The sequence below is a fragment of the Coenobita brevimanus genome, chromosome 105 (assembly GCF_032717465.1).
Source record: "Coenobita brevimanus isolate Jiangsu-jjx chromosome 105, ASM3271746v2, whole genome shotgun sequence".
NCBI classification, from domain to species: Eukaryota; Metazoa; Arthropoda; class Malacostraca; order Decapoda; family Coenobitidae; genus Coenobita; species Coenobita brevimanus.
The window spans coordinates 26,285,291-26,310,611 of NC_137058.1; the positions used below are offsets into that span (position 1 = coordinate 26,285,291).

General features: G+C 43.5%; 1 protein-coding gene across 1 annotated transcript; it reads left to right on the top strand.

Annotated features, from left to right (window-relative positions):
- The first annotated feature begins 2,337 nt into the window (after nt 1–2,337).
- Nucleotides 2,338–16,279, top strand: LOC145416278 (glucose dehydrogenase [FAD, quinone]-like). Its single transcript, XM_080285276.1, has 13 exons — nt 2,338–2,482; nt 3,466–3,671; nt 4,053–4,242; nt 4,630–4,767; nt 5,694–5,815; nt 6,362–6,418; nt 7,053–7,166; nt 7,754–7,910; nt 9,005–9,165; nt 12,792–12,969; nt 13,485–13,558; nt 15,255–15,406; nt 16,105–16,279. The coding sequence occupies exons 1-13, from the start codon at nt 2,338–2,340 to the stop codon at nt 16,277–16,279; spliced, it is 1,869 nt and encodes a 622-aa protein (XP_080141402.1).
- Nucleotides 16,280–25,321: the final 9,042 nt, after the last annotated feature.

A 25,321-nucleotide genomic window follows, 5' to 3' on the forward strand; every position in this document is an offset into this window, starting at 1 on the left:
CTGCATTGGTAAGCTTGTCCAACTCACAGCTGGAAAGACCCAAGTTTGATTTTTGGTGCCGGTCAGACAGGTGGACATGTTGGTTTCTCACTGACCCTCTTCACCCAGCAGTACAGTTAGGGACCTTGATGGAACATGATTACTGCGGCTTGTGTTCTAAGGGAAGAATGGGACTCAGGAAAAATTAATTGTTCGCGTGAATAGCCCTCATGTAGTTGAACTGCACAGCGTGAGTAGAGTTCTTAATCTTTACACCATTATAATTTATATGATTTCGCCAGATGGGAGGCTGAGTCTTAACAATAGATTAGCGCTAGAATGTGGTACTAGTCACGAAAAAGTGCAATGGATAGTACGTGGAAATATATCACCGTCTTGCTGCCACTGAACTACATGAAAAAACAACAACAACAACAACAACTTCTAAAGGACGATAATCTGGACCAAGATGGAGTAAAAAACAGCATAGTCATGTTTATCCTCCACTCTGACGACACTTGGCCATCACCTGAACTAAAAGAGACCAGAGAGCTTTGCCAGGTTGAAACAAACACACTATAGTGAAGTTGGTGGATGTTACCGCTAGACGGGGAACGGCGGGGGAAGTGGGGGCAGGGAGGTTGTGGGCAAGGATAGGGAAGGACAAGGACAAGGGCGGGTAGAGGATAAGTTATAAGAGGGATGGGGAGGGTAGGATAGATACAAGGCATAGACGGGGACACAGAAGAGAGAGAGAGAGAGAGAATAGGTTGTGGTAATAGAGGAGGAATGAGCGTAGTGAACTTCCCACTAGTATGAAGTAATTTACAGAGTCTGTATAATAACTAAACTGAAACTGCCAGATGTAAAAATGTGCACAAACAAAGTGTAACATGTGCCTGGTGAAACCCCAGCTGGAGGGGGAGGTTATGTAATGAAGAGCACTGCTGATGGGAAGACTGTGATGCAAATCCCGGAAATATATATATATATATATATATATATATATATATATATATATATGTGTGTGTGTGTGTGTGTGTGTGTGTGTGTGTGTGTGTGTGTGTGTGTGTGTGTGTGTGTACGAGTCGCATTGCAAGTGGTTTTGGGGATTCTGTAACACGTGTTCCTTAGCGATTTATTATGACCATTCTTACTGTCCCTTGTACGTGGGATGCACAAACTAGGTATTAACACGATACAAATGTCATATAGAACAATGTTAACGCATAATATGCACACTAAATCTCTCAAGAAGCCTATATCACTAGAATGTCCCTGTTTGTAAAATCATGCTTTGTGGTAGGTGGGGGTGCTCATCATCCACTCACTTGGCGTAGTGCTGCTCTCAGGTGTATGCCCTGTCCTCTCCTCCATCCTTCTTTCTTTCCATCCTCTTCTGTCTTTCTTTCCTTCATTCTTTTCTCGTCCTTCTGCCTACGGGTGACTTTACACTCCCTCTTCTGTTCTTTCCTTCATTCTTTCCTCTTCCTTCTGCCTGTGGATGACTGTACACTGAGTGACAAGCCAAATGGTTTCCTGTATACCAGGAAACCATTTACTACGTTGGGAGGTAACCATATAACCAAATTTTTGGCGCCTGGTGGTTTAGCGGGTAATTACGGCGCTCCAGTCGAAATGAGCCGGTGAAGGTTTATATCCAAGGGATGGTTGGGGTTTATTGCTCACGCAGTGACACTCAGGGATGAGTGAGACTGGTCACTCTCATCTAAAATATCAGGACCAACTTGCCTAGCCCCGGGCTTCTACGCTTCTTATCGGGCAGCGTAGGATTGGATGATGTACTGTATGTATGCATGTAAAGTCATGCTCTAAAACTTTCTATATAAGTCAGCCATCATTTGGCAGTGTTTGGTGCGTGGGTGTACAGTAGGTGTGCACGGCTTAGGGAGGACAGTCTTGATGGACCGTTGTCGTAGGTCCAGCTGTCCTACTTGCCACACACCTTCACATGTCATCAATTCGGTCCTAATACCAACTGTCCATATTGAACATGTGTCCGGACTCTCATTTAGGATTAATGGAAGATCAGTGAAGTCTGTTAACGAAATTCACATAATCAGACTCGGGTTCTTCCAGCTGAATGATGGATCTGCTAACCACTACATCACGGGGTAGGGCTAGGAAGGATAGCAAATAGGAATAAATCTGGGATAACTAATGTTTATCTTTTCTGTCTGCAGTGTCGTCTTCAGCTACGGATATTCTTCTCTAGAACGTGTGTGTGTGTGTGTGTGTGTGTGTGTGTGTGTGTGTGTGTGTGTGTGTGTGTGTGTGTGTGTGTGACAGAGAGAGAGAGAGAGTTGTGTGTGTGTGTGTGTGTGTGTGTGTATAAGTATGTTTGAGACTGTGCCTCCTCGTCTAGTGGTGGCGGTGTTAGTGCCAGTAGTGCGGATATTGCTGACTATATTTCCCGAAGGACCACAGCCAGAGAACTACCCCCCTCCAAAGGTCGTCTCAGCGCAGTACGACTTCATTATAGGTAAGATGAAGAGCTTGGTGGGGTGCGGTGTGGTGTAGTGTGGTGTGGTGTGATGGTGTGTACTAAGGTGTAGTGTGGTGTGGTGGCGTGGTGTGTGGTGTGGTGTGGTGTGGTGGTGTGTGGTGTGGTGTGGCAGGGTACAGTAGTGTTATAGTGTGCTGTGATGTGCCCTGGTTGGTGTGTTTTAACCAGGCGGAACCGACCCACTTCCACAACCTGAATGCAAAGCCGTGAGTGCATGAAATTCAGTGAGTTTTAGTTGTGCATGAAGTCGGAATGAGTCTCCTTGGTTAATAGTTAAATCTACTAATAATCTGGCTGCACGATCTATACTTGGCCATTAAATAAGTTGAAAGGGGCCAGGGATATTCGTCAGGTTAGAACAAATAGTGAATAGCAACCAAGGAGACTCACACTTCGTAATTAACGCTCATTGAATATCAGGCAACTGCGACTGGGTATTCAAAGCGTGAGAGTGTCCCAGTTTCGTCAGATGAAAGCAAAGGGACTGTAGTGTTGAGAGTGTGGTGTTATGTTGTATTGTGGAGTAACTAGGTGTGATGAAGTGTGTTAATATGATGTTGTTTAAACAGTTCGTGGTGGTAAAGCTTGCAGTGTTGGGGGAGGGAGGCGACTGACTAAGATGGGAGTGTTTAATGTTGTAGTGTGTGGTGTGGTGGTGTTGTGGTGAGGTAAGCGAGGTGGTGATGTGGTGGCGATAATTATAGGGTGATAATGTGGTATTGTTTTAGTACAGAGACGGTATGGATTTGTAGAGTGCTTGTGCTGAGGTGTGGCATGGTGTGGTGAGTGAGGTAATGTTGTGGTACGATTATGCTGTGTGGTGATATTATGGTATCCTGTAGTGTGGTCTGCTGGTGTCGTATTGTGGTAATGTAGTGTGGTGTTATGCGATGTGGTAGCGTGTTGTGGTACTGTTTTTGTATAGTGTAGTAGTATTCATGGTGTTATTGTACATACAGTTGGTGGAGGTACAGCAGGCAGTGTGTTGGCGGGTAGACTATCTGAGGTGGGTGAGTGGCGTGTGCTGGTGCTGGAGGCGGGGGGAGCGCCGCCCCCCGAGAGTCTGGTGCCAGGATTCAGTCGAGTCTTTTACTTCTCCACCGACACCACCTGGGACCTTACCCTCCACCCACAGAAGCATGCACTGTTGGCGTATGATAATAGGGTAAGTACACACACACACACACACACACACACACACACACACACCAGTGACGTATCAGTTTATTACTTCTGGCTTTTGACAGTATTGTATAGAGCAACGCAGGCTTTGATACTGAAGGTATAATTGAATGGATATAAGTATTGCATTTCAGTAGTTTACAAAACATATTCTCTCTCTCTCTCTCTCTCTCTCTCTCTCTCTCTCTCTCTCTCTCTCTCACACACACACACACACACACACACACACACACACACACACACACACTCACCTCTTTCCCCATCCCTATTTCTTCCTCCACCTGTCTACCCCTACCCATCTTTCCCTACATCACTCTTCTTCCCCCACTCTTCTACTCCTGCTTCTCTTCCCCCTCCCTCACAGACTAGCCCAGTACCGCAGGGAAAAGTATTAGGTGGGTCCTCTTCCATCAACGGTATGCTGTACGTGCGTGGAAACAGGCGGGACTTCGACAGCTGGGCCGCCCTGGGCAACGCCGGGTGGGACTACGAATCGGTCCTGCCCTACTTCAAAAAATCTGAGGGGTATACTGGAGGACCTTTGGGCGACACAGGTGAGGGTGTTTTTTTTTATTTATTTACTTGTTTATTAGTACTGATTATCATTTAGTAGATATTATAGTCCTTTTTATTTAGTATTTATTAAAACCCTGGGCAACGCTTCAAGAAGTCAGTGGGTTATATTAGAGGCCCACTGGGACACAGGCAGGAGATTTTATTGATAAACATAGCGATTTCCGGCATTGTGTGTATATTCGTCACACCGTGGCTTTTAGCTTTATCCTTGGCTTTCTTCTTCTTCTCCTTCTTCCCCCTCTTCTTCTTCTTACCCTACTCCTCCTCCTCCTCCTCCTCCTCCTTCATGAATTAAATCACTGTTACGTCCTACAGGCAATTTTATAAAGTCCATTCTCATAGGTTGTACTCCTCCTTTCCCCCAGAGTCCTATCACGGTCGGTCTGGCCCCCTGACGGTGGAGCCTCAGAGAGCAGACAACGCCATCTTCACCAGTGCTTTTATCAGGGCGGCAAATACACTAGGCTTTGACCATATCGACCCTAATGGACCGGAGCAAATAGGTTGGAGTCTCCTTGTGTTATTTATTTAGTTATTTTTATCCTGCACTCAGTTTTCCAGTCATTCTTTATGAGTCTACTCGTTCCTTCATTCATACCAACAGCGCCGTCTTCACCACTGCATTCCTCAGTCGGGTTAATTCTTACATCTGTCTGTCTGTTAATCCACCATACATTTTCTGTCAGTCGTTTTATCCCGCAGTCATTCCTCCGCCTCTCTCTGCTGCCTCTCATTCCGTCACTCATTCCAACCACGCCATCTTTAACATTGCCTTCCACAGTTTAGCCAACACATCAGACCTTCCCTCCAGTCCTTCATTTATGCAACAGGTCAACACTGGAACTGTCTCCCTCTGTCTGTATTTTCTACTTCCTATGATCTCCAGTCTTTGAAACGCAGTGTGTCCAGTCATCTCGAAATGAAGGATCTTGAATTTGGCTCTCCTTTGTATTGTTTTTGCTTTTTTTTTTTTTCTTGGAAGGAACGGTTTGCTGACTCCTGGCTTTTTGCTCCTTCTTCCTTGCATTAAAAAAAAAAAAAAGGATGATATGGTATAGTGAGGTGTGGTGAGAATTTTGATGTGTGATGTGTCGAATGGTCCGGTGTGTAGAAAGTGCTGATATGAGGTGATGTGATATGCAGTGTTATACGAGGGGTGTATGGTGTTGGTGTGTGGTGTGGTGAGATGTGGTGAGAGTTTTGATGTAGTGCGATGTGATGGGTACAAGTAATGTGTAACGTATCGATGTGGTATGGTGAGATTTGTGTGGAGAATTCTGGCTTGGTGCATACAAGTAGTGGTTTTAGAGTGCTGAATGGTATGGTATGGTATGTAGAAAGTGTTGTGTGGTGTGATATTGGATTATAAAGTGGTGTATATGCTGTGTGGTGTGATATGGTATTATGATGTGGTGTAATGGTGTTACAGGTGTTGCGGGGACGGACTACACCATCAAGGGCGGTGAACGATGGCATGCAGCCCGGGCCTACCTCCACCCCGCCATGAGGAGACCCAACCTTCACGTCCTCTCACATGCCACCGTCCGCAGGGTAGGGGGACACGCATGGACATAAGACCGACTAATATTTCACCTCTTCTACTTCAGTCTCATCTCCTGGCTAATATTCCTAGGCTGAGAGAGGCTTGGGGTGTTTCTCTAGCCATAGATGATTGTCTTTGATAAGATACGTCAGAGAGAAAGTTAGGGACAAGCCTTAAGTGTGATATGTGAAGTAGTTGCATTTCCTGACCGCGCTGTTCAATATATTAAATACAAATCCACGACGTAATAGTATATTACGAGTTAGAGAACAGTGTCTTTCAGAACTCAGGAAAGCAGTCCTACGAGCCTAAGAAACATTTAAGAATATTATGTAAGCACAATCATTCGACGATGAAGCCTAGTGATATTATTATTCGCATCGCCAAAATTGGATAAGGTCTTTACATAACAGAAAATGTAATAGGTAGATGGATAGACTGACAGACAGATAATCATTAATCGTATAATAGATCTCCAGATATAGCTGTATGGGAATAAATGCCTTGATATCTAGCTATACTGTATAAATATCTAAATTTTTTTGTTTTCTCAGGTGATCTTCGACAGGAGAAAACGAGCGGTGGGAGTGCAGTACGAACACAAAGGCAAGGTGAGAGGATACGGCTCCAACCACAGCCACAGTCGGAAACATTCTGAATTGTTGTAACTGTGTTTTCGATCAGTCTGTAATATTCTCTTGGTTTATAATACAGTGCGTATAGTTTATGTACTGTAGATTGATATATAATTTTAGTATATTATGAAATGATTACAGATCTTGTGGCCAGGTTAATTTTATTGTTGGGTAACATTAAATAATACGTGTCATTACTGTGGTTGTGTTATATATTTATATGTATTATTATACTGTATATGTGCGTGTTAGTGCTATAAACATGAATGTCTATGTGTGGTAAAGGAAAGTGATATGTTGGTTTAGGTAATCTCATGTGTCTAGGTGATGGACATTCATTTAATGATATTTTAGGCATTTTAAAGCTCATTGTTGGTTACATTGCCACAGCACGTTACGAAACAGCTGACCTAGATTACTTGATTCATTAGAGTTAATAGTCTGGAAATATTGTGTATAAAGATACGTGAGGTGCGGGATGCGCAGGTTATACTGAATGATGGTGCGGTGTTCTCCCCCCACCTGCTATGTCAGAGTGAGTCATAGGAGCCAGAGAGTGTAAAGATGAAGGAAGTATAACGCAATGCAATTACGTGTGTGTACTGGCCAGGTACGTGAGGTGCGTGCCACGAGGGAGGTGATATTGAGTGCAGGTGCGATATTCTCCCCACACCTGCTGATGTTGTCCGGAATTGGCCCTAGTCATGTACTGCATCAGCACAGGGTGAGTACACACACACACACACACACACACACACACACACACACACACACACACACATATTACCCTCCCAAATTCACAGACTTAAGACCCGTCCCTTATGTTAAGCTAGATTTTAGGTTTTTATGCAGGATGACCGAGAAGAGAAAAGACCTCATTCTTCCCATCCCCTTGTTCTTCCTACAAAAAAAAAAAAAAAAATCTTAGTGACTACAAAATTGTCATAAGTTTCTTTTCTCAATGACAGAAAGAAAAAGGCGATGCTGCATTATATCCTTTTCATAGCGCTTCTTCGTGACTAGCACCATATTTTAACGTTAATCTAATGCTCCACCTCAGCGTTCAAGATGTGGAAAGGGCAGTTTTAGGCTGTACATCTTATACCTCATTCCTTCCCATTATAGATTTCTCTGAGTTACCCTTCAGCCAGGTGTCGTTTTCTATGCCTTATTATTATTATTATTATTTGGTTACTAGACTTTTTTATTCAGTTTAGTACTAATAAAAGTTAATGGAAGCTCTCCCACAGTTTGCTCTACGTATTACTGTTATTATTATTATTATTATTATTATTATTATTATTATTCCAGATTAACGTAGTAAGTGAAGTACCAGGCGTTGGGGAGAACCTACAGGACCACATGTGTGTCTACGGTCTCTCCTGGTCCCTCCCTCCCTCCCTGCCCATGACTGCCACCGACATCATTAATCCGAAATTGGTCAGCGATTACGTACACCATCGCAAAGGTTCGTAATAAGCAGTACTTGGTTTGTGTATAGAGAAGGAATGTGACCAATAATAGTAGTAGTAGTAGTAGTAAAAGTTGTGGTGATAGTAGTAGTGGTAGTAGTAGTAGTAGTAAAAGTTGTGGTGGTAGTAGCAGTAGAAGTAGCCAGTCACTCCTTTATCTTTATTTCGATTTTACATACATATACAGTAAACGGTCGATGACAGCTAATAAATATATATACAGAGCAGTAGTAGTAGTAGTAGTAGTAGTGGTGATGATGGTGGTGGTGGTGGTGGTGGTGGTGGTGATGGTGATGGCGGTGGTGGTGGTGGTAGTAGTGATGGTCAGCAATTACGTACAGCACCGCCAGTGTCAAGCAAGTGATACATGTGACAGTCTAACGCAGCCATAGGTATTAACGTGAGGTAGAATCATGTGGGATTTTGCAATAGCCGCTGTGTGATAGACTTTCATGACGTCTGCACCGATACTTTTTGGATCGACTGTAGGTCCTAACATCATTACGCTTGTTTCCTCTCAACCCAGTTACGTCTTTTTGTTTTCAATGAAGCTAACGCTAACGCTGTTACTCAGCTTAGGAGACGTTTGAGAGTGAAGGATCTAGAAACACGGCTCAACAACGCCTTCACCTCAAGAGTTTTCCCCAAACTGAAGAAACTCATCTTACGTGCTTTCTTCATCCTCTGTTTAACTGCAGGTTCTTGTTGTTGTTACTTAACCCCGGTGTGTCTGACCGAGCAGACCATCGACCATAGATAAGGGATTGCTTCTGTAGGGCCGTGCTACAGGTACAGTACAGTACACACACTGTGTTTGGATCCGGTACTCCCTTGCAGTAGACAGCACCTCACCAGGGTCGGACCAGGTCATTCTCAAGGCGAGGTACAGGGAAAGAGTAAGAGGTTTGGCCGCTGAGTAGTCGCCGCAGCTACTTAGCTCCATCCGGGGTGCACAGTGCCATCATGTGTAGGCTCCATGTCAGCGCCTGACCGTAAGTTTGAGACTGAAGAAACCATGTTAGAAGTTAGGACATGTAGATGATCGTAAATATGTTGGAGAATCTAACCCCTTGTCCTCCTCGTCTGCCAGGTCCGTTCACCACGCCGCTGGGTGACTTCGGGCACCTGTGGGCCAAGGTGGATGGTGACGGTGGTGACCCCCGGTGGCCGGATGTGCAGCTGTTTTTCCTGTCAACCAGCCTGCCGCAGGAGGGACCCTTCGCATCAACCGCCCTCGGGATTAATTCTAAGGTGACCACACACCCCAACACCATCCCTCACCATCACCCCATCTCTTCCCTCATTCTCTGCCATCTCCCTCACCCTCAGTATGCTAATTCTACCTCCTGGTTGGACCTGATGGAATCATTATGGGGGTATGAACTAACCTGACGCCCTGAATGAATATAAGTAGATGCAAATGACTGGCATGAACCTAAATTGGCCTGAAGCGACCTGTCCCAGAGCAAAATGGCTGTAGATGACCTGAATGAGTGTAAAGTGACCTCGGTTGTCCCAAACAGTCTTCCAAGCGTTTATTTTGAGTTTTAACCCCTTCACCCTGAGCGGTCATTCCTAAGCTGAATAAAATCGTTAGTGTCAGCCGGAATAATGTATAGAGTATGTCCTCGATCTGAAGGGGTTAATGCCTTCACTCCGAGGACATCGTGCCAATAATCTTTAAAAATCATCTGACATTAACTACAATAAAATGAAGGATATATTTGGGCCGAGTGAGTTATTAAAATTCACATAAATCCTTTCAACCAGTGATTTTTTTTTTTTTCTGAATACTGTGTCTGGTTTTAGCTTTAATAAACGTAAACATTCCTGGACTAAAGGGGTTAATTAGTCTGTCGTTCTTTTAATCACTTTAATATACTGTATACTCATTTTCTGTGTACAGGATGCAGGTTGTCCATATATTACGCCACACTTTGCCACACACCCGTCGAATTTTCTCTCTCTCTCTCTCTCTCTCTCTCACACACATAAAAGTAGTGATCAACCAAAGCTGTTTTACAGCTATATCAGAAGCAAAACCAAAGTAAAAGATATAATACAATCCATCACGGACGAGGGAATCACTTATACACAAGAGAAAGATATTTGTGAAGCACTAAATAAGAATTTCCAATTAGTTTTTACAGAAGAAAAAAATTTTGAGAGGGACTATGTGGAACACGCATGTCCACACATACTACCAGATATACAAATAGCAGAAAAAGTAATACAAGAGGAGTTAAGTAGATTAGACAGAGGAAAAGCAAGTGGTCCTGATGAAATTTCATGTTGGGTATTACGAGAATGTGCAAAGGAGTTAAGTAAACCATTATTTTTAATTTTCAAGAAATCTTTGAGTCAAGGGAAACTACCTGATATTTGGAAAAAAGCAAATATAGTCCCCTTATTCAAGAAAGGAAATAGACAAAATCCTCTCAACTACCGACCAGTATCACTGACTAGTGTTGTAAGCAAGGTATTAGAAAAACTTATAAGAAAAGCTTGGGTAAATCATCTAGAAAAACACAGTATGATAACAGAAAGACAGTTTGGTTTCAGAAAAGGAAAATCATGTGTTACTAATCTGTTGAGCTACTATGACAGAGTAACAAACACAATACAGGAAAGAGAAGGATGGGTGGACAGTATCTATTTAGATTTCAAGAAAGCTTTTGACACAGTACCACACCAAAGACTTTTATGGAAGCTGTACCATCAAGGAGGAATTCGAGGCAAACTGTTTTGTTGGATGCAAGACTTTCTCATAAAAAGAGAAATGAGGACAGTATTAAGAGGAAACTACTCATCATGGAAAGAAGTGACTAGTGGAGTACCACAGGGTTCAGTGCTGGCACCAATCATGTTTCTAGTGTGCATAAATGATATAAACAATAACACTGGAAATGAGAGCTATCTGAATATGTTTGCAGATGATGCAAAAATACAAAGGAGAATTACTAGCACAGACTCTTGCAGGGAGCTACAAGAAGAATTAAATAACCTTCATGAATGGAGTAGTACATGGCAAATGGAATTCAATGTGGACAAGTGTCATGTAATCAAGTTTGGTAAAAGTGGAAAAAGACCTGATTGGGATTATAAGTTAGGAAATAAAACCCTATACACATCAGAAAGAGAGAAAGACCTAGGTGTGATTATCAACAACAGACTATCTCCGGCTGACCACATCAGCGAGAAGGTACGGAACATGTATACACTGCTTGCAAATATGAGAATAGCATTCACATACATAAATGAAGACATGCTAAAAAGGATAATAACATCATTCATTAGACCAGCCCTGGAATATGCATCAGTAGTCTGGAGTCCTCATCTCAAAAAGCATATAGACAAGATTGAAAAAGTTCAAAGGGCCGCTACAAGATGGATACCAAGCTTAAGGGACCTAAGCTATGAAGAAAGACTAAATAAACTGAATCTACCAACACTACAGGAGAGAAGGAAAAGAGGTGACATGATAATGTTATATAAGTGGATATCAGGAAAGGAGAAAATAGACATAAATGATTACTTAACATATGGAGAAGCATCAGCAAGAGGACACTGCAAAAAAATGCATAAAAAGAGAGGTGATAAAGACGTAAGGAAATTCAGTTTCCCAAACAGAGCAATTGATCAATGGAATGCACTACCGAATGAAATAGTGTGTGCCAAAACAATTCACAAATTTAAGGATATGTACGATAAATATGGTCTAAGACACGGGACAATACGAGCTTGACTCATTCCTGTAAAGATACAATTAGGTAAGAACAATTAGGTAAGGTAAGAACACACACACGCTGGTGCAGTGGTAACGCTCTCTCTTGCCATCTGGTAGACGGGAGTTCGCGCCTCGCTCAGGTTGCGAAAAGTTTCACTGACGAAGTGGGTGGTTACTGTCCCCCTTGAGGGGTGTGTGAGTGTGTGAAGGTCACAGCCTTGCCCTTAGATAGGACTATATGAGCTCTCAGCTCCCTTCCGGGAGGGTAAAATGCTGACGATCACGACCATCAAGCGATCCTGACCGACCCGGTGAATTACATACACACACACACACACTTTGCCACACACCCGTCGAATTCTCTCTCTCTCTCTCTCTCTCACACACACACACACACCACAAAGCATGGAAGTTGTTATGGGAAGAAAATTAAGTACGACAGACACTGCCCTAGCTGATGGAGCTGTTCCCGCAACACACAAGAATTCTCCAGCCAAGCAACAAAGAGGCGCAATATATGGACCATCCTGTATGCATTAGGCTAGAGACAGACAGACAGACAGACAGAGAGTGAGGAGCAGGTGTGACGGGACTAAGTTGAGTTTGACGTCACTCCAGGCGGATGTAGTCGTCTCCCATGTGTGTGTGTGTGTGTGTGTGTTATGAAATTGTGTGTTGGCAAGGTGTGTAGGCATGAGAGAGAGAGAGAGAGAGCTGAAGCAAACAGGCCTTTATAATGATTTTCTTATTTTTCTAGGAAGCGATTTTCTTTAACACTGAAACCTGCCAGAAATAACTAGGCGTGTTAATGGAGGACTCACTTTATATTGTACAATCGACAGCAGAAATTCGCTCCACACATCTCTGTACGGTATGGGCCTGATAGTGAGTTACATGCAAGAAATTTGAGTTAGATATATGTAGATGGGTAGATGGATAGGTAAATGGGTAGATATAGATAGGTAGGTAGATAGATAGATACGTAGGTAGATAGACAGATAGTTAGAGATATTTAAACCACATCTATCAACTCTTTACCGTACAGTGTTACCAGTTTGCACAGGCTCATATGCAGGGAAGACTGAAGCGAATTTGTGCCGGCGACTTTACATTATATACTTACATTCTCTCTCTCTCTCTCTCATTTCAGACGTTTTTCGAGCACTTTTGGACGTTGGGTGGTCGTGGTGGTGTGAGCGTCATGCCGTACCTAATGCGTCCCAAGAGTAAGGGGAGAGTGACGCTGCGTTCCCGCCACCCACACCACGCCCCTATCATCGACCCCGCCTACCTCTCCCACCCCGACGACCTCAACACGCTTGTCAACGGTTTGTGCAAGGCCTGGCTTTGTTCTCTGCAATATCTCACGCTCTCACTCTTTATCTCCTGTGCAATAATGCCCTTACAGTCTTTTCACGGCAGTTCTTCGTGACTGGCACCTCATGTGAGCGTTAATCTACTGGTATAACACGGCATACAAGATAAAAAGAGGACATTTTTAGGCCAAGTTAGTGTAAAATGAGTGTAGGTAACGCCATTCTGATATTTTCGGGTCTCAGAAATCTACCAAAATGGAGAATAGGATGTATTTTTGCAAGAGGACTAAGAGACACAGGAACATTCTTCACTCTCCTTGTCCTTACCGATAACAGTGCACTCTATAACAGAAATTTGGGTGCAAGTTTTGTTTTATTTTTGTTTTTTATCTGTTGGTTTGTTTCTTTATTCATTGGTTTATACAGTATTTGAATCCCTGTTGGTTTGTTTCTTTATTCATTGGTTTATACAGTATTTGAATCCCGACCTTCAATGAGAGAGTCGTAATGTAGTTCTTTTCCCGTAGGTGTGAAATTGGCAGTGCGGCTGGGCAAGACTCAACCCTTCCTCAAGACACTGGGTGCAAGGTTCCACGCCAAGGTCAGAGGGGAAGGGGAAGGGAAGGGAAGGGAAGGGGAAGAGGGAAGAAGGGAAAGGGAAGGGGAAGGAACATTCTGGGGACGATTCTGGGTGCAAGGTTCCATGCCAGGATCTGAGGGAAATTTAAGGGGCATTCCGGGGACAACTCGAGGGTCTGAGGGGGAGGGGGTATTCTGAGAACGTTCCATATTTTCCAACTGTTAAGTGTTTGAGACGAGGACTGCGTTTCCCTTGAGCTTAGTGAAAAATCAGAACCGAGTTTCATTCGAGCTTTCTTTCTCTGCTTCAGTCTCTACCACCCTCACTCATGTTTCATCGAAAGAGCCGGTTTTCAGTCTGCTAGTGTCCATAAACTTCATTCTTCATCAGACACACTTCATTGTCAGCGTCCCAGTGAATTCCAGTAACTGCAGTCACTTGCTTCTAAAATACGCATGTGCCAAAAACTTGTCCCTGCAAACTTTTGAATTTCAAGCTAAAGGTCGTATGCTGAAAACGCAAAGTGGAATTCAAACCCCTAATTGCTGAGGGTCATTTATGGAAGACCTGTTGTTATTATGTGTGGTCAGCGTGCATCTCATATTACAGAATGCAGTCTGCAGACGTATGGGAAGGCCAGATACGCCATCATCACGGACTTCAAAAATTATCATTAAAAATTCGGGGTCTGCATTCCACTTTGCAATTTCTGATTCAAACACATGACCAAAGCCAGTATTCTCGTCAGTTAAGAAGCTCCCTGACACCTTTTCCTAAGCAATTTATTTTCGTTATAAGTAACCTTGCCATCCTCTTCTGTGTTATTTAAAACATTCTAATATCGCTATACTAAGCAGAAATAACGCACAAAACGATATTAGCCAGCAATATCCAAAATTAAATTGTTAAGGAGGAGGTGTTAGGGAGCTTCCTTAATCATCGAGAATATGAGCCCAAGTACTGTATGCACGATATAAGGTGAAGCATAAACGTTGGAGGTTCTGGAAGCGACACCCTGCCAATTAGATTCCCACGCCCTTGTAGTAGTGTCATGGCGAGAGACTGGCAACTTTTTTCTTCGGGTACACTTAGTTATTAACAACGTACCTTCGTCATCCTTCCCCCAAAAATAAGGTATTAGGGTAGGTTAACATTGAATTAGGCCTAAGTTGGTAAGGAAAAGGTTGGTTTAATGTCAAAACACGGCTTTTCTGATGATTTTGTGGACTGACTACTCGAACTGCTTCATCTACTCCCGAGCGAAGGTGTGATGTTGCCCAATCATTTATCACTGAACTCGATTCGATGTTGCCCGTATGACTGGATGACTAAGTGCACCTGAAATATGAAACACACGGGCGGCTGTGATTAAGGCCTTCCATCCCAACAATCCTCTGCTCATAACACCCATCCTAGCTTCCCCCCAATTACTGATCTAGGTTAATATTCCTGTCGGTCAAGGAAGCTACCTAGCACCTCTTCCTTAGCGATTTGTTTTTGGATTTGGGTGGTTGATATCAGTTTGTATGTTATTTATATATGCTGAGTGTGGTGGTATTGCAGCGACTTAAATGACAGAAAAGGAGAGTAAGGAGTAATAAGCAAAATATATCGCTTAGGAAGAGGTATGAGGGAGCTTCCATAAACAACGAGATTATGGGCCCTTGTTATCCATTTATGTAGTAGTTTCAGAGCTCCTCCCCTTGTTTTTGTGCAGCCTCTACGACACTGTGAGGGACATTCTACCGGCAGCGATGACTACTGGCGATGCTACGTCAGGCACATGGCATCCACCTTCTACCACTTCGCCGGCACGTGTAAGATGGGCCCAGAATCCGATGCCCTAGGTGTCGTTGATCACAGACTCAGGTAAAGGACTGTCATTCTCCTCTATTTACCCATTATACTCCTTTTCCTCTTCATATATCACTTTACTCTAAGTTGGCCCAAACTTGCCACCTCTCTATCTTGAATGCAGAGTTGTACCAATTGATTAACTCAAGAAAATGGTGCTAATCACGAAAAGTGCCATGGAAATGTAGAGCTGTAACACTGTCTTTTTTCTGCCACTGAGCTACGTGCAAGAGGGTGAAAAAAGGACGAAAATCTGGGCCAAGGTAAAACTAGTACACCGTATTGCATAAGATGGTGGTGGAGAGGGATGCCTGTGTATAGGTCTGTGGGTGGCACTGATAGAGCAGGTGGAGCTGCCTGGCAATACAAACATTTCCCAGTTCCCTCCTTATCCTCCAAAACGGGGATTGTGTGCTGCAGGAACAGGGCAACTTCAGCCTGAAGTTTACTGGGTTGACAGTTCTGATGAACCTGGACCCACAACTAAAACAACAACAATAACAACAACTGCTACAACTACCACTGTTGTTGCTGCTGCTGCTACTGCTGCTGCTGCTACTGCTGCTGCTACTGATACTACTACTACTACAATTACAACTACTACTGCTACTACTACTACTACTACTACTACTTCTGCTGGCATTACTACTACTACTACCACTACTACTACTACTACTACTACTACAACTATCAACTCTTTTCCGTATATGCAGAGTACGTGGTATAGGTGGGCTACGCGTGGTGGATGCTTCAGTGATGCCTGTGGTGGTGTCTGGCAATCCAATGGCCGCCATTATCATGATCGCTGAACGAGCTGCTGACTTCATCAAACAGGATTGGGCACAGACGGCTGCAGGGGACACGCCACACTACACAAACCTCACCTAGGACTGTATTCTGGTTCTAGATGGTTTTGGAAATACCATTGTTGCAGGCGCCTGGCCTACAAAAAGCAGATGCATCCCTGAAATATTTTGAAGTTTGAGTCTGAATTTCCCTAATCATGACCGAATGTGCACGGTGTGAGGAGGGCTGGATTAAAGGAAGGGTTATCGGGGCTATAACCCTGGGGCTCGAACACAAACTGGTGCAACACAAAGCAGAGTAACTTTTTTTTTCTTCTTCTTCTTTTTTTTTACGCCGCTATAAGGCATTGCCTCTGGATAGAGGACTTTTTGGTTTTGGGGCGTGTAGCACTTTATGACCGGATGCCATTCCTGATGTCTACCAATGACCCTTGATTGGACTCAAACCTCCTGTCACAAGTAAGATGTGTATTGTAGTGAAAGACACAACTGTCTTCCCAAAGTCTGACGAATATATAGCGGAATAATCGAACCATTTGCAACATACACTAGTAGAGATAGGGGTTTCACTTTATTTCGCCAGGTGTAAATTATCTTTGGACAGAACTGGGAAGATAGTTGTGTCTTTCATTGTACATTATTGTTACGAGAAGTATGTTCATTATACATTTTCTGAAATCTGATATAAACGTAATCAAGGTTATTTTCATATTGAAAAGTACGAAACAGCAAATCACTCGCAACGTATTAGCGACGTTCATCACACTTTGAAGACGCAAGTTCGTCACTGATAATGTAGCTTCATTCTGTGGTGTGGTTTTATGCTACAGAAACACTTGTAATATGTCCATTTTATTAACGAATTGGTTTGTCTCATTTGCAAGAAAATTCAGAAACATGCTTCCTTACAGCTTGCGAAGTGGGAGATTTTAAGGATGACACACACCATACATTTTTTAATGAAAAAAATGTAAATTATGTTGGGAATGCTGTACCGAGAACCTTTAAATAACGCTCTTTTATCCATAAGGCACTGCATATGACCCCATAATGCCCTAACTTCGAGAATATTAACTGGTGCAATAGGCTTATAGTACCCAGCTATAAAATGCTCGCTCCTTTCATCCTCACCCTCTCCTCCACTGCCTGGAAGGCTGCCACTGCCAAATGTATTGACCCCCAGAGTATCTATCTATCTATCTATCTATTGCCAGACGCCTTCATCCTTATACGGGGTGGCCACAAACAAATCGCCTCCACGTCACCCTGTTCCCCGCCACAAACAAATCGCCTCCACGTCGCCCTGTTCCCCCCCCCCCCATTTCACTGCCCTGCTCCCAGTTCGCAACCCCCCACTCTCTCTTATACCTCTCCACTCCACCCCTTCATCTCTTCCTTGGCCTTCCCCTCCCTCTCCCTCCACCGCACTCACATACACTCTCCTTGTCAGTCTCTCACTCTCCATCCTCTCCACATGGCCAAACCACCTCAGTCTGTTTCTCCTAACGCTTCCTATCACATCCACATCCACACCACAACGCTCCACATCCTCATTAGTCAGTCTGTCTCTCCATGTGACTCCACATGCTCCTCTCAAATAACTCATTTCCACTGCTCTCACTCTTGACTTGTGTCCCTCCAACAACGTCCAAGCTTCACTTCCATACGTTAGAGTTGGTATCACAATAATGTCATGTAATAACTTTTTCACTTCCATGCTCACTTCCCTGTTTCTTATCACTGCCTTTAAGGAACCAGCAATCTTTCTTCCTTGTTGTACCCTTTCAAGCATTTCACCCTCCAAACCTCCATCCTTACTCATCACAGTACCCAAGTACTTAAACCTACTTACATTTTCCATTTCCTCATCATCCAACCTCACTGTACATTCACAGAATTCACCTCCCTCGAAGACCATAACTTTACTCTTCTCTACATTCTCCTTTAGATTCAGAGTCTTTCACACTCTTCAAAATTCATCCACCAAGCCTTGCAGCTTCCCTTCGTCTTCACTTAACAACATAATATCATCTGCAAACAACAGTACAGGGAGTTTCCAAACACTGCCCTCTCTCATTAGGGCCACTCCAACATCTACTCCCCTACCTTGCATCTTTTTTTATAACCCCATCCATATACAGATTGAACAACCATGGAGACATGACACATCCCTGTTTCAACCCAACCTTCAAATAGAGAAACTCACTCGGTTCACTATCCACACTCACTGCAGCCTTAGCACCCTCATACATATTCTTCACAGCATTCAACAACTTCCCATCTACTCCATATATTCTTAATATTTTCCACAATCATTGTCTGTCCACCATGTCATATGCTTTCTCCCGATCCATGAAGGCCGCATACAACTTCTTTCCCTTCTCTAGAAACTTTTCCACTAAAGATCTAAGAATGAATATCTGATCTACACTTAACCTCTTCCCATCCTAAAGCCTCCTTGATCTCCAACTAATTCTTCTGTTATTTCCCTAACTCTGTCAATAAGTATCCTACCGTATACTTTTCCTGTTACACTAAGAAGACAAATGCCCCCATGATTACCACACTTCTTTTTCCCCTTGCTCTTTGTACAAGGGAATAATTATACCTGACATCCAATCATCCGGGACATTACCTTCCTCCCAGGCCAATCTGCTCAACTTCCACATCCATTCTACTACTATCTCTCCCCCATGCTTCAGCTATTCACCACACACTTCATGAATTCCTGGGGCTTTCACTGACTTAATTTGATCACTACCTCACACCGTGCATATCTGGTCACGGCTGGTGAAAACTGAGTTTAAATTCAAAATATTTCAAAATAGCTTTGGGTGCATGCGTATTTCAGAAGTCAGTGGCTGCAGTTGTGTTTTCGTCTCTCGTGCCACCATGCACTGATAAATGTAGGCCTATGTATATGCTGTACATCCGGAAATTATCCACTCTGAAAGAGCTTCAGTCTTTCCTTTACTGATTTTGTATATTTTGTTTTGTAAATAAAGATTTACAGTTCTAATAAGTTTTCCACCCTGATATTAACTGTTGACACTGATGTACGGAAAAGTAGCTTGGTCCCAGTTAGAAGGACACAAGAGTGAGAGCAGTGGAAATAAATTTTGAGAGAAACATTTGGAGTTACACGGAGAGGAGTGTTGTGACGTTGATGTTAATATAACTGAAAGTGTTCAGAGGTATACATTTAGACAGTGTGGCCAAGTGAAGAGAATGGAGAATGAAAGACTGAGGTGGAGAGGTCGAGTAGAAAGGGAGACCAAGGATAAGATGGAGGGAGGAATGAAGTTGACATATACGAGAGAGTGTGCACTGGCCCCCCTTGAAATATACCAGGCAACCTGGTTGGGTACTCCTTATTTCCGGGAGAATACCCGCGGACCCTCATGCAGAGCTTCCCTTGGGAATTAGGCTTGACCCTGCACAAGGCAGCCACTACAATACAATGCATAAATTAATGCTAGTAAACGTGGCTAGGAAGAATTGCCACCTTTTACCCCAGAACTGGGTGTTTACAGTAACCCTGACTCCTTGATAGGAAGTGGTGCAGCATGATTTGGGACTGGCAAGCGAACTCTCCTGAAATGTGCCTGACCTCACGCCTCAATCCCGTTCGGGGTAGCCACAAACAAATCGCCTCCATGTCGCTTTGTCCCCCGCCATTTCACTGCCCCGCTCCCAACTCACACCCCCCTGTCTCATATACCTCTCCACCCCATCCCTCCATCTCATCCTCGGCCTCCACCTCACTCACATACACTCTCCTCGTCAGTCTTTCACTCTCCATCCTCTCCACATGGCCAAACCATCTCAGTGTATTCCTCCTAACGCTTCCTATCACATCCACATCCACACCACAACGCTCCTTTATATCCCTATTTGTCAGCCTGTTTCTCCGTGTGACTCCACAGGCTCTCACTCTTGACTTGTGTCCTTCCAGCAACGTCAGACAACCACTAATTTCCAAGGAAATATCCCTGAACGGGCCACGGCCACCTTTTTTTTTTTTTTCCGAGCTACATCCTTTGTTCCCAAAACTCAACATTAGCTTTTATTTGATACAAAAAAAAAAAATCCTTTAAATGCTTATCCTAGTCTGATATTGTTTCGGCGTCCGAGTTTTAATTTATGAGTAAGTTCGAGTGAGTTTGGGTAGGTGACGATTTCCATTTATGAGTAAGTCCGGGTTAGTTTGGGTAGGTGACGAAAGTTCGTTGACTTGTGAAAACATTGTATATGAATCATTCACTAGTTACACCATCATATAAGTGTTGACACTGGCCGTACGTAGCTGCAACTCCCCCACAAGCTTGGTAAGTCAGTGCTGGTGGAAGAAAATCACATGACTTTCTCGATAACAGGAAATAAGAAGAAAAGTATATGGCTCTCTCACTGCTTGGTAACCGTCATACAATAATCGCCAAGTATCAGCAATCCTTTAGGAGTTTAGTAAGTCAGTTTTTAATGCTGAGTGACCACGCGAGTCTAGGGTTCAGGTAGAGATAAGAATGATATACTTAAGCCTTTATCATGACGTGATATCAGTTGAGTTCTTGCACCATCAGCTGATTGTTTAGCCCGTAGAAAACCAAACGTGAAGAGCATTTAGTCAAGGTCAGTAGAGATAAGACGTTATGTCTAGTGTGATTATTTTAGTGCCTTGCCGGCTGTGTTGAGTGGTACACAAGAACCAGGTAACTGATCTGACTTCTGTATTTAGTAAAGTCAAAGTAAATGCTGATTGTATTATATGGGATAACGTTATATTTAAATGAGAGAGGGTGTGGTCAGTCTTGAGTGATCTATCTATCTATCTATTGGCAGACGCCTCAATCCCGTTCGGGGTGGCCACAAACAAATCTCCTCCATGTCGCCCTGTCCTCTGGCATTTCACTGCCCTGCTCCCAACTCACACGCCCCTCTCTCATATACCTCTCCACCCCATCCCTCCATCTCATCCTCGGCCTCCCTCTCCCTCTCCCCCCTTCCACCTCACTCACATACACTCTCTTTGTCAGTCTTTCACCCTTCATCCTCTCCACATGGCCAAACCACCTCAATGTATTCCTCCTAACATTTCCTATCACATCCACATCCATACCACAATGCTCCTTTAGATGTTGAGTGATATTCCAGGTAAATAAGCCTATTTTTTAATAAGGTAAATTTCAGTAAATGTTTAGTTGATTGTTAAAGTTGGCCTAATTTTACTTAAGTACCGGAGCATTGTGGTGTGGATGTGGATGTGATAGAATGCATCAGAAGGAAATACCAGTACATTGAGGTGGTATGGCCATGTGGAGAGGATGGAGAGATACCGACCAATGAGGAGAATGTATGTGAGTAAGTGGGTGGGAGGAGAGGGAGGGGGAGGCTGAGGATGAGATGGAGTGGAGAGGGATATGAGAGAACAGGGTGTGAGCTGGGAGCAGTGCAGTGAAATGGCATGGGACAAGACAACATGGAGGCAATTTGTTTGTGGCCACCCATTATGGGATTAAGGCGTCTGGCAGTAGATGGACAGATAGACCAGTAATAGCATTGAGCACGAGAATGTGGTGAGGTAGTGTTTAGTGCAGGTTCGATAATTTATTTTTTGGGGTATTTCTGATTTCAGTTGTGTTGTAACAAAGGCAAGGTTACCAAAAGTGAATTAGGGTATGAGATAGTTGCACTTAGCCAACACATTTGTAATTTTCTGCCTTATCTAATAGTTACAGTTGAAAGCACCTCAGTTTGTGTTTATTATATGGTGGCTGACTGGTAAGCATTGCCGACTGAGAAGCTGTCAGCCCATTAGTGCCAGGGTTTGAATCATGGCACTGTCAACTGGCATCACTCGACTCAGGTGTCCATCCACCCTTTGTGACTTGGTAGGTAAAATGAGTACTTAGGGTAACACCTGGAGCAGATAACTGTGGTAAGGTGGATGATGCAGTGGCCTTGTATCCTAGGCCATTGGATGAATAACCTGCTGCAGACTTGAAGGTCAATGTCAAAAAGATGTGCATTGCAGCTGAGCACCTCGTGGTTTCCACCCCACCTTTACCTTTTAATTTTGGTGAAAATCTAAATTTTCTCTGAGTTTTCATTCATATAATACAGTGCTGTATTGTATTTTTCCTCCTTCATAATAGATAACGATTATGTACCATAGATAATAACCTGGAAAAGTTGCAGAAATGAACACACCATAGTATTACGAAGCTGTTATAGAAGTTCATCAGTTGTACAGGTAGCTACAATACTTATTTTACTTGAACACTAATGGCCCCACAGTAGAGTATTTCTAGTGCTTATTGACATTTTCTCTTGAAATTAGGGGTGGGGTCTTTTCTGTGACATCTCCTTCAGAAATGCATCTGTATGAGGGTTTTTATTCTTCACTTTAATTACATATCTTGCATATGGTGAGACCTTTACTGTGGGACAGCTGCCTAGAAATTGTTTCAAATCATACTGCCCCCAGTCAGTCTTTTACTAAACTGTTCGTCAGCTTCCCGAAAGACACTTTAAATCAGCCAAGGAGAGGATGAGGTGTTGCCATATCGATGGCAACACATTTCCAGTTATAGACAGCATACGACCTGATGTGACCCAACAGACACCAAAGTAATGCCGGCGTATCCCCCACAAAAACACTTTATGCAATTGAAAAATGCCCATGTGCCATGAGTCCTTGCCCATTCTTATGTTATCATTAGTGTTTACTTCAGAAATTTTTCTCTGCCCATGGTTTTTAACTGAGTGACTAAAGTTTCATAGCCTAATTTGTGTTGCGACTGGGAGGAAAAGCATCCATGGCAGTGAAATCATACATACCCTGCGAAGACAGAATGCATGTATTTAGGAGTTAGGGCAGTTCCCATCCCTGGATGTGGTAAGGTACCATAATATGTATTTAGGAGTTAGGGCAGTTCCTGTCTGTGGATGTGGTTAGTTACCATATGTATTTAGGAGTTAGGGCAGTTCCTGTCCCTGGATGTGGTGAGTTACCATATGTATTTAGGAGTTAGGGCAGTTCCTGTCCCTGGATGTGGTAAGTTACCATATGTATTTAGGAGTTAGGGCAGTTCCTGTCCCTGGATGTGGTTAGTTACCATATGTATTTAGGAGTTAGGGGAGTTCCTGTCCCTGGATGTGGTGATTTACCATATGTATTTAGGAGTTAGGGCAGTTCTTATCCCTGGATGTGGTGAGTTACCATATCTATTTAGGAATTAGGGCAGTTCCTGTCCTTGGATGTGATGAGTTACCATACACCCACTGCAAATTGACTTAGGACCTACACACAGAATTGCTATGGGAGAGTTGTCTGTCGTTGCTTTGTGTTTCCACCTCTACCAAGTGAATTTTGGGGGCAAGAAATAACTGGCAACTTCTCTGGTGTTGGCAGGAGGTGGTGAAACACTCAGCATGTCAGTGCTTGCCCACAAGCAAGAGTGGGAGAGTATGTTCCCGTCGCTCCAAGCTTGCACCTCCCTCTTTTCTCATATGCATTACTGTTTGCCCAGTTATTTTCCTAGACTCAAGTTGTCGTGCCTGGAAAGTACTGCTCAAGGGATGAGAGGGTCTGTATCATTGCATGGAGGCAGGATAATGTCCCTCTCAACACAATTTGTGAACGTACTAGACGCACAAAGTCAACTGTCATGAAGATTCTTGCTGCAGCGCAGAGCCTGCCACCTGATGTCGTACCAGAGCACAAGCATGGCAGTGGAAAGAAGAGGACGACTTCCAGAGGTATGGATACACTTCTGATGAAGGAAGTAATCAAGAATCCGCAACTGACAGCAGCAGAATTGAAGAGAATGGATCTCCAGCTATTACGAGATGTTTCAATTCGAACTATCCAACACTGCTTGCAGAAGGAGGTGGGTTTGCCAAGCCGCACCGTAGCCAAGAAACCACTTCTCACTGACCGCATCAAGAAGCAACGCATTCAGTTTGCCAAGAAATATGCACACTGAATATCAGATGAGTGGAGAAAAGTTATGTTTTCCAATGAAAGCACATTTCAAGTGTTCCAGGTGCGTTCTGCCAAGGTTCGTCACCCTGCCTCCCGTAGTCGATATGACCCTGCTTACATGGTGCCGACTGTTAAGCACCCACAATGAGTAATGGTATGGGGGTGTTTCTGAGGTGAAATGGGAAGGGGAGGCCTCTACTTTCTTCCTAAGAACTTAATGATGAACGGTGGCCAGTACAGTCAAGGTCTGAAAGATCATTTGTTAAACTTTTTTGCTATTCATGGGTGTGACTTTTTCATGCATGATTCAGCTCCATGTCACAAGTCAAGGAAGGTGACAAAATATCTTCAGGATAATCGGATTGAGGTCCTCGACTGGCCTGGCAATAGCCCGGATATAAATCCAATAGAAAACTGTTGGGCAAAAGATAAAGAAAATCATGGTAGAGAAGAAGACGCCCAATCTGGACAACCTCAAGACTGAACTGACAAATGTTTGATGCAAAGAAATGTCCTTAGAGTACTTTAGAGATCTAAGTGATTCCATGCCAAAATGCATCCATCTGGTCCTGAAAAACAAGAGAAACATGATTTCATATTAATGAATGGCATTTCATGAACAAACATTGAGATATACTATCGTTTCTGTGTTTTTTAATACCTTGTGGGGGGGAGGTCCTAAGTCAATTTGTGGTAGCTGTATGTATTTAGGAGTTAGGGCAGTTCCTGTCCCTGGATGTGGTTAGTTACCATATGTATTTAGGAGTTAGGGCAGTTCCTGTCCCTGGATGTGGTGAGTTACCATATGTATTTAGGAGTTAGGGCAGTTCCCATCCCTTGATGTGGTGAGTTACCATATGTATTTAGGAATTAGGGGAGTTTCTGTCCCTGGATGTGGTAGGTTACCATATGTATTTAGGAGTTAGGGCAGTTCCCATCCCTGGATGTGGTGAGTTACCATATGTATTTAGGAGTTAAGGCAGTTCCTGTCCCTGGATGTGAGTTATGTACGGTACCGGGTACTGTTTATATTTAGGAGTAAGGGCAGTTCCTATCCCTGAATGTGGTGAGAGTGTTAAATAGGTCAAAACAGCACCTTCTCCCTAAGGGAAGAGGCTTTCACAGTTAGGTCATTTGAAT

Bases quoted from the DNA above. Each gene is read 5' to 3' on its own strand.
- LOC145416278 (XM_080285276.1), top strand. From the start codon at position 2,338: ATGTTTGAGACTGTGCCTCCTCGTCTAGTGGTGGCGGTGTTAGTGCCA. The intron at 12,970-13,484 runs GTTTGTGCAAGG...CTTTTCCCGTAG, and splicing joins CCTCAACACGCTTGTCAACG to GTGTGAAATTGGCAGTGCGG. The intron at 15,407-16,104 runs GTAAAGGACTGT...CCGTATATGCAG, and splicing joins GTCGTTGATCACAGACTCAG to AGTACGTGGTATAGGTGGGC.